The 9,457-nt window shown below is 51.6% G+C and overlaps 1 protein-coding gene across 1 annotated transcript; it reads right to left on the reverse strand.

Moving 5' to 3' along the window:
* Nucleotides 1-5,685: 5,685 nt before the first annotated feature.
* On the reverse strand, nucleotides 5,686-8,987 carry TCL1A (TCL1 family AKT coactivator A). The gene is made up of 3 exons (XM_016159845.2): nucleotides 8,871-8,987; nucleotides 6,116-6,286; nucleotides 5,686-5,736 (listed from the first exon to the last, which is right to left on the reverse strand). Exons 1-3 carry the CDS (start codon nucleotides 8,985-8,987, stop codon nucleotides 5,686-5,688), a joined length of 339 nt encoding a protein of 112 aa, XP_016015331.2.
* Between the last annotated feature and the right edge of the window lie 470 nt (nucleotides 8,988-9,457).

The following is a 9,457-nucleotide window of genomic DNA, read 5'->3' on the forward strand; positions in this document are numbered from 1 at the left end:
AAATTGGTTTCATTATTCGTTGCTTCACCACAGTTCTGAGAATGTATCAACAATGTTAAACGAGGACAAAACTGTGTTTTCGGTTTTGCAGGCCATAAGGACTCGATAGCAGCTTTTCAACTTTGCATTTGCAGTGAAAGAACAGCCCAGGACAGAGCACAAAGGAATGAGCACGTGTTTGTTTACAATAAAGCTTTATTTACAACAACGTGTGGTAGGCCAGACCGAGTCCATAGCTCCTACTTTGCCGATGCCGATCTAAAGTCAGAATCCAGAGGGAAGGAGATTGTGCCACATAATTAAAAACATCTCTCCTGAGGAAAAAGCCCGTGAAAAAGTTAGCATGACACACTGCAGAAGATTATTCGAGCACATATGACTGATAAAAGGCTAGTATCCTCAACTTGTAAAGACAGTCATCGCAAAGAAAAGAAGACAAATGTCCTGATAGAAAATTCTGTAAAGAACTTGCCACGTTGTAGCGTAACACGTGGCGCTTTGGTTATAGTTTGGGTGGCGACTCCCATTCAGTTTCATACCACCCGTCTGTGTTGGCCACATTTTGTTTATTTTTGTTTTATGTCACAATTAGTATGTGAAGGCCATCGAAACTGCAATATATATATATATATTTTGGAAAACCCATCACTCTCCACCAATCTGAGGTCTATGGATACCTAACTTCTCAAAAGATGATTTTAAAATGAAGGAAATGGCAGACATGGCCTGAGAGAGTAAAGAGTGACAGGTGGGAACTGTGACTAACTTTTCAGGGGTATAGCGGGGTGAGGTGGGGTGTAGGTCAAGGGGAGGACCATATGGGAGGTGAGGCAGAAGAGAGTCAGCCATCCCAGGTCCAGCTGAAACCCTCAAGGGACCGTGCCATGGCCCTCGGTCTGAGATTCTGAAAACATGCACGTCTGACCTCTGACTGGGCAGTCACCAGCTGGGCGGGGCATCTGGGACCACGGTTGCTTCTGCGCAGCCCAGCCACCAGGAGACTCTTGCTCCTGATGTGACCCCTCCTCTCTGGCCCTTTCATCACGAACTCAGCATCACAGTCCACGTGTCCCAGATGCCGGTGCACCCCCAGGAGACTGCTGGGCCCCTGCCCACTCTGCTTTTCCTGTTTTTCCTCCATGAGCAGTTCCGGGCTCAGCACTGCGGACATTTGGGGCCAGATAATTCTTGGTCAGGAGAGGCCATCCCGTGTACTATAGGACGTTTGGCAACATCTCTGGTCTCTACCCACTAGACGCCAGGAGCACTCCCCTGTCCCAAGTTGTGACAACCAAATATGTCTCCAGTAATTTTTAAATGTTCCCTGGAGGGCAAGATTGCCCCCCTCTCCCCCACCCCAGCTCCCGCTGCCATTGGGAAGCCAGCGCTCTAGAAATACACTTGCACGTGTGCATAGAGGTAAAAAAAAAAAAAAAAAAAAGACCCGCTCGCGCCTGCCACGGAGGAGAGGAAAATAAAGCCAGAGACCCATGAGCAGGTGCTGGGCGGAGCCCCTTCCTCGCGGAAGCCTGTGCCCTCTGCTGACAAGCGGCCCGTGAGATCACCCACTCCCCGGGTTCGGGTTCGCCCACGCCTCCCGCAGGCGGGGTGGTGGTGGGGGGGGGGGCGGGCAGCTTGCCTGATTGATTGGTCCGCTCACAGAGGGCCCTTCCTGTACCCCGCCACCAGGCGCTTCCTTCCTTCTGCGCCTGCGTCTTGAGAGCGTTTGTTGTATCCGCCGCGGCTGGCTCAGGGCCAAAGATGGAATTGACTAAATGAACATGAGACACCAGAAACCGGACAGATTCCGGCAACATCTGGGCCGCACCACTTTGGGCAAGTAATGCTGTCTCTGAGCCCCTTTCTTCCCCAGGAAATGGAGGGTGGCAAGAATATTTCTTTATAGGACCCACAGGGGATCATCTCTATGAACCGCATGTCACACTAACCTGTACACTGTCATTGCCTTTTAGCCTAACTCCTTTTCTTGACCGAGGAGGTGACTCAGGTGCCGAAGGGGCTGGTGTGACTCGTTTCTGGAGCAAGCTATTAGGTAGTTGGGACTAAAACTCAAGCTTTGTGACTGTAACGTGTCACACGCCTTCACTCTTATTACCAACAAGGGGCCAATTACCTTGAGCCTCTTGGAACTGAAGTAATTATGTACATTTAAAAATACTAAAACTGGGATTCATGAAATTCAGAATATGATACTTACCAACCCTGTCTTTCTATTTAGAAATAGAAGAATAAAAATGCATAATACACGAATCTTATTCTTACCTTTGTTTTAAGTAGCCATAAGCTAACAATAGTTTTCTTTCAAGTTTATCTTTTACTTCTGGATAACTCACTCTTAGGTAGCCTGGAGCAAATGGAGATAAGGGTGCTTGTCACCCTGTTAAATAGTCTCCCAGAAAAGTAGAAATGTTGGGAAAAGGCAGCTATAACTTGAAGCAAAAATCGACCTAATTATTTGTGATTCCATGTTTGTTTTTTAAGGCAAACCCCTCAAATAAGCCAATTGTGTGATTTAAAAAAAAAATAGAGCAAGTTGTAATGTTCTTGCAATATTCTTCCTTTCTTTTAGCTTCAGACCAATAGTCATTCTTTCCCTCCTGTTTAAACTATGTTAATAAAAAGAACTGGCCTTTGATTTGTCTCTCAATGCTTTTTATGGTTCTTTTTTTACAAAGTAAAATAATCTTTAAACGTCTCTCATTCCCTCCCCCCTTAAAAATGCTATTAATGACAGCCTATTAAAATTATTAGAATTTATACAAGTCCTTTCGGCATAAGGTAAAATGACCTACTAACGTACATGGCGTTAGATCTTTACAGAACACTTTTAAGTTAAAACACAATGGAGTAAACAGGGTAACATAGTACAGATGCCCAAAAAAGGAAATGTGAGCTAAGAATTTTTTTATTCAGCCAAAGTGACCATTTCACCACCTGGCCTGACCTGCTACCTCATTACCCTGTTCTGTTTTCTTCGTAGGATTCTGCAGATTCCAAGGCCCTTGTTCGTCTTCTTCCAGAAGGAAAGCTACGTGAGAGCAGAGCCTTCGCTTTGTTCACGGCCGTGTCTGCAGCACCCGGCTCAATTCACGGCGGGGTCAAAGGTTTCAGAAACAAATGAAGTTTGCACGTGAGCTGATGGCAGCTCCCATCACAGACCACCAGAGGCCGGGAGGCTCCAACAACAGACATTTATTTCTCACAGTTCTGGAGGCCGTACGTTCAAGATCGAGGTGCCGGCAGGTGCGGTGTCTGTTGAGGGCACCGCACCTGGCTCGTGGACAGCTATCTTCTCAGTGTCCTCACACAACCTTTCCTTGGAGAGAGAGATCTTCCTCTCTCCTTACAAGGGCACTAATCCCATGAGAGCCCCACCCTCACGACCTCATCTAACCCCAGTCCCTACCGGAGGCCTCACCTCCGAATACACACACCGGGGGTTAGGGCAGTGACTTGGGGGTGGGGCACGAACGAGAACTTCCCTCATCCTGTTCCTAAAATGAGGCAGCCGGCTGGTCTCCGATGCTGCTGCTGCTCTGAGGTCCTGATGCTCTGTCCCCGAGAGGTGCCTGCCTAGTGAGGGCTCCTACTGACGACTGCCAAGCACTGTGCAAGGTAACGGGGTCACCACGCGAGACTGCCATCCTGTCACCCGTGGTACCGATGCCTATCTGTCTGGTTCCAGGTAGAAAGACTGGGACCAGAGCATATAAAATAGGAGAAACAGTATTTCCCTTAGACAATGCACTTACGAGATGCTAACAGCTTCCAGGTATTGTTACCCTCACATCTCTCGTGATGAGGAAGCTATGGACTAAAGTCACACATAGCGGGGAGCCCCAGTATCCCACAGAGTGGATTCCTCCTACCGAAATGCACCCCTTTGTACCGGTAGCCCGTGGTCCTGCTTACCTGCTCAGAAGGTAGAGGCGGGGCAGCTGACCTTGAGGAGGAAGCAGGAAGGACAGGGCGCAGGGTGTGCGAGGTAGGGGAGGGACTCCGGTTGGGGCTTGGGTGGCGGGGGAACAGTGAAGGAAGAGGGACTCCTGCTGGGATGGGAACTCCCCATGTCAGGACAGCCTGGTGACTGCGAGAACAGCGAGGTGACAGCTGGCTGGGGCGGGAGGCCAAGGAGAGCAGGACCAGGCGGACGGGGGTCTTGAACACCAGACTTGCTGGGCAAGACTCTGAGGGCACTTCTTACTCTAATGGTTCTTAAATCATGCTTCCAAGAACACTGGGGTTTGGGGCATTTGGATCATCCAAAAAAAAAAAAAAAAAAAAATCTGGCCCAAAGCTCCGAAGTGAAAGAAACGCACTCAGCTCAGACGTTTTCTCCCGCTTCACATTTTCCTGCGCGGTCACTGCCTACTGTCACTTCTTTTCCTTGGTGTCTCGGTCAACGGTAGAAGCTGGTTCAGCCCGAGTCAGATGAATTCTTACATTTAATCGATCAATAGTACAAAGTGTTCATGCTACATACAACCTCACAACATCCAGGCGTGTGGGCACCTATAAAAAGGGGGGACCTGAGCCTCTGGCCGCAGGCGGGTTACCTGAGGGCCCATCCACGGCGCTCGCCTGCCAGGCCTCCCGCTGCATCACGGGCTGTGTGACCGGCAGGCTTCTGAGCGCTGAGCACAGACCGGGCGCGTCTCAGGCCTTCCGGGGAGCTGCACGTGAACCTGCGTGGCAGGTGGGGCTCCGGGAGGCACGGCGGTGCGCGGGCACGCGCCACGTGAGAGCTGGGCCAGGGGCTCGAGGCCTGGCCCGGGCTCAGACTGGTAGGCCCCGGTGCCTTGCAGCCAGAGGTATGTGGGACTGGGGGGACAGAATGAGAAGCACCTCGGGGTGTGCGGCACACGACAGTAGTTGCTGGGAGGGACAGAATGGAGAGAGAGAGAGGCCAGAAACCATCAGGCAGCTGAGAAGAGCAGAGGCCCAGGTACAGCCTGGAGGGAGCTACACCGACCACGTGCTCCCCAGGGCCTGTCTGCCGGGGGGTGGGGGGAGGCCGAGGGGACTGCAGGCAGGCCCAGGAGGCCCTCTATCCACTCCCTCGCGGACCCCGGTATGGCACAGTAGAACACACAGGACTAGTAACAACAGGTGAACAAAAGTGCGAACATCCCCACTGCAGGTCAGCAGGTCTGGGGCTCAGGGACACAGGAACTGCACGACCTGGGGACAAGACAAGGGCAAGACGAGAGAGTCAAAGGCAAAAGGCAGGACCCGGCGGCGGTGGGTGGGGGTGGGGGCGGAGCTGCTGCGGCAGCTCTGGAGCGGGGAGCTTGGTGGCAGTGCTGGTCCCCAGAGCGGACAGAGTGGATGGCTTGGTGTCACAAGGTCTGTACCTCCTCAGAGCTCAGCTTGGTGACCCACAGAATCAGGTAACACCGGGCTCAGTGAATGTGATGACCCAGCGGCAGCGCCCACGGCCTGTGAAGCACAGTGCAGGTACAGGTGCGTGTCCCTGTCATTAAGGGGGCCGCCTAAACATTACTGGCTCCCACGGTGGTAAAGGAGAGAGCATGGCCCTCGGTCCTCAGGACCCCAGGCAGGTGGCATGGTCAGGTGGGGACAGCGCCATCTTCATGGAGAAAAGGGTTCGCCTTCTTCCTGACCTGGCCATGCTGGGCCCCAAAGGTGCTCACCACGTCACTGTCACTCCGCGCATGGCAGCTGCTCAAGGAGCATGTCCTCTACGCCATTGAACTGCAGGGAGAAGGGAATTAGAGGCCGGAGCCCTGCGGGTCCTCCTTCCGCTCCTGGCTCCGGGCCTCCCCCGAGCCTGACGCAGCGGGCAGGACCCGCGCGATGGCGGCCCAGGGGCCCCCGTCCCGCCAGCCTTCACCCCGTGACTGCCCACCACAGAGGCCCTCCTGAGACCTCAGAGGGTAGCCCGGCCGTCCAGTTCTAACGTCTGTCTCTCTAAGCCAGTCCTTTAAAAATCTGTAGTTGTCAATTCTTTTTTTTTTTTTTTTTTTTTTTAAGTTTTTGGTGCAGAGATCGTGGGGACAGGTACACTGCAGAAGCCAGACATGGGGGAGGGGGAGCAGGGCCCGACGGGTCCCTGGGCGAAGCACGCACTTGCCTCGATGTGGTAGACTATCCGCCAGAAGCTGGAGTCTGAGCCTCGGTACCGTCTTCCAGGGTAGAGCTGCCACATCAAAGGCAGTGGGCTGGGGGGCAGCTGGCTGGGGCGCATGGCCTCCCCCCGGGGGACGTCTTCCTGGCGCATGAGTACTTGGAGGCAACTTTCTGTCTGAAGAGGAAAAGGAGACCAGGGTACACCTTCGGGGCTCCTCCAGGTACAAATAACCAGGGTCCTTCCTGCTACCCGCCCGGCCGTCTGGCATCAGAGATGCTGGCATCAGAGATGCTTAGGACCTGAAGCTTCTAAGCCATTGTATGCTCATCTCAGGGGTCCTCACTGGGCCAGGGCCACGAAGGCCCAACTTCCTCCTGATGAACTTCTCGTTGCCTGGGTACGCCACAGGGCTCTGGCGCTTCCTTAACTACACAGTATGGTGCCTATTTCAGTCGATATAGGATCATCTTTGACTTTTATTTTGTCATATATTGCCTTTTAAGCAAGATATCACCTGGACCTCAGAATCAGGTACAGACTATGTTTTGCCATCTCCATCACTTCTCCTCACCGTCATCTCTCACCTGAACTATTGCAATGACATCCTAACTTGCTGCCTAGTTGGTCCTGTGCCCCCAAAATATCAGTACCTGGCACAGCGGCCAGGGTGTGCGTCCAAAAATCATGTCCCTCCCCTCCCTGCTCAACGCCCTCCAACGCCATCACATCACAGGCAGGACGAACTGAAATCTCTACCAGGGCCCACAGGCCCACGCAACCGGGCCCCTGTCCCCCGCCCCTCCCACCGTCTGTCCATCACCTTCTACCTCATTCCAGCCACTCAGGCCTCCTCACTATTTCCGTGACATGCCACACTTCCAATAATCTCTTGGGCCTCTTGTCCTCTGCCTGGAACATTCTCCCCTAGATCTACTACGCAGGGCTCACACCCTCCTTTCAGACAGGAATCTGCTCAAATGCATGTCTTTTATAAACACAAATTTCAGCAAAATCCAAGTTTATGACATATAAGAGCCATGTCTAAAACAGAGGTTCTGAAAGGTTTTTAAAACAATGATGGGCAAAAGCATGACAAGCAAATGCAAATCAGACCCTCGAGGGGTCCTGCCTGAAGACCCGACCCCACTGGGTATGGCCTCTTACACCACTTTTGTTCTGTTCCACAACTTACCCCCAACCTCATTTATCTGGTGGTCCTTCTCCTCCAGGAGAATGTCAGCTTCACAAGCAGTGGGGTTTATCAATCCACTGCACCGCCCCCCCAGCCTAGAGTAGTGCTTGGTATATAAACTAGACACCCATGTCTATTCAATTTTTCCAAAGTGGAAATAGTTTTTAAAATTTTCTGTCCATGAAATAAATTAGAACTCACTCTTAAATAATTCAGATCATCTTGCAAGGCGTAAGTGTGGAAATCACCATTCTGGCTGTGTTAATATATAATCTTTCATATCCTTTAACCTTTTTTAGTTTGCTTATTCATCGTTTGCTTTTTCATTTAAGGAAGGCTTTATATATTAAGAATACTGGTCTTTTCAGTTATCTGAGGCAAATTCCACCCCACAGTTTGCTAAGGTGTTAGGTTTGTGCAGCATTTATAATGACTATGTGAAAAACTCTGGGTTTTATGTCATGTTAAAGACATTCCACAACTAGAGACGAAAAAAACACATTCACTTACATTTTCTTCAAATACTTGACTTAAAAAAAGTAAATATTTCACTTGATTTTTAAAAGTATATATATGTATATTTCAAAAAAAAAATAATTAAATGCCAACAAAGATGCAAATTTAGATGATGGTTAAGAGCCTGAAATCTCAACCCCATTACCTAACAGTTCTACTTTGGACAAATTTATATTTTATGCCTCAGTTTCCTCATCTGTAAATGGGGATACAGCCACTACTCAATAACTTTTTGCTGTTTGCTATTATATTACATAAATGTTCTAATATTATATTTTTCATTTAGCTTTTATACTTTTTTACTTCAGTTCACATATGGAAAGAGTTTCAGCATTTTCCACCTAAGTTACTTTGATGAAATCCATGCTACAATGCAAAGTACTCCAAGAGAGAGACCTTTCTTTAAAAAATAAAAAGCTAACATTAACTGAAGTTCCTGCTTAAGTCATCACACATGAGAGAAAGTCAACATTTACTCGACGCTGGCTTTTATACCACTATATTATTTGTATAATATAAGTTTGTGGATTTTTTTCTAAAGCGTGGAGGAGTTAGGAAGTACCCCGAACTCCAGGTCAGTGGTTCACACGCTTGGTTGATCATAATCTGTTCAGGGTTCTTTTAAAATACAGATTTCTGGGGCTCTCGGAAGGAGACGCTGATGATCCACCACGCGTATGAATCACTTAAAGAGAGATTCCCATTTTACGGAATGGGGCCCCGACACCCAGAAAATCCCTATTTTACTCAAGATCACATTCACGCACTCCAGAGGCACTGGGTCCCCATCCTTTGGCCAGCAAGCCTTTCTCCCAAGCTCCATCCAGGCCTGGAGGACCACTCGTCCTTAGGAGCCCCGCTCACACTGGTTCCATGTGTGAGCCGCGCTGGCCGCCCTGGGCAGATCTGGACCTCTCTGCCACCGCGCCCACCTGCTGCGCCCGAGGGGGTCCTCGAGATGGTGCATGACCTGGGGCGTCTCTGGCACCCCGGACCTGGCCAGGGAGGGTGACGCCCATGCTGCCCTGCCCGGCCCCATAGCGGCCGTACCTCGTTGACTATGGGCAGCCAAGTGCGCTGGTTCTCGTCCACATACACGGCCTTTCGCCAGATCCACAGGTGGTCGGGGTGCAAGGCCGTGTGCTCCCTGAATTGGTGCTCACCCATGACGCCGCGGGTGGTCTAAGGAGCAAGAGCCGGCGCCTCTCAAAGCCTCTCGCTTGTGGATGGGACGCAGGGCCCGGAGCTTTATAGCGGAATGGCGCGGTCGCCCCCAAGCGGCGGGGCGGGAGCAGGATGGGGCGCGGGGCCGGGAAAGGCGCGGGCCCTCGGGGCAGGATGGGCGGGATGCAGGCCACGGTGGGGTGACCCGCGGGATCCAGAGCTGCGTCTGCGCCCAGGCCTGACGGGCCCAGGACCCAGGCAGCGTCTAGGAATGCAGACGTGGGACTCCCTCAAGGCTCCCGGCCTCACTCGCCGCCCCCTACTCCCCACTGATGGGGAGGTACCCTGGCCTGTGGCCTTGCCCCTTTCTTCTGTCCGGAGGTCCCAGCATCCCCCTCTAGAGCTCCACGGTCCAAGTCAGCCACTGCGTGTGGCTAGTCAAGCCACACCCCAGCCTGGGACTCCAAGGCTCT

The sequence above is a fragment of the Rousettus aegyptiacus genome, unplaced genomic scaffold (assembly GCF_014176215.1).
Source record: "Rousettus aegyptiacus isolate mRouAeg1 unplaced genomic scaffold, mRouAeg1.p scaffold_m13_p_3, whole genome shotgun sequence".
Taxonomy (NCBI): domain Eukaryota; kingdom Metazoa; phylum Chordata; class Mammalia; order Chiroptera; family Pteropodidae; genus Rousettus; species Rousettus aegyptiacus.

Excerpts from the sequence above, each read along its gene's own strand:
- TCL1A (XM_016159845.2), bottom strand. The coding sequence starts at position 8,987 with ATGGGTGAGCACCAATTCAGGGAGCACACGGCCTTGCACCCCGACCAC. Across the intron at positions 6,287-8,870 it reads GGCTGCCCATAGTCAACGAG|ACAGAAAGTTGCCTCCAAGT; the intron begins GTACGGCCGCTA and ends TTTCCTCTTCAG. Across the intron at positions 5,737-6,115 it reads GGATAGTCTACCACATCGAG|TTCAATGGCGTAGAGGACAT; the intron begins GCAAGTGCGTGC and ends TTCTCCCTGCAG.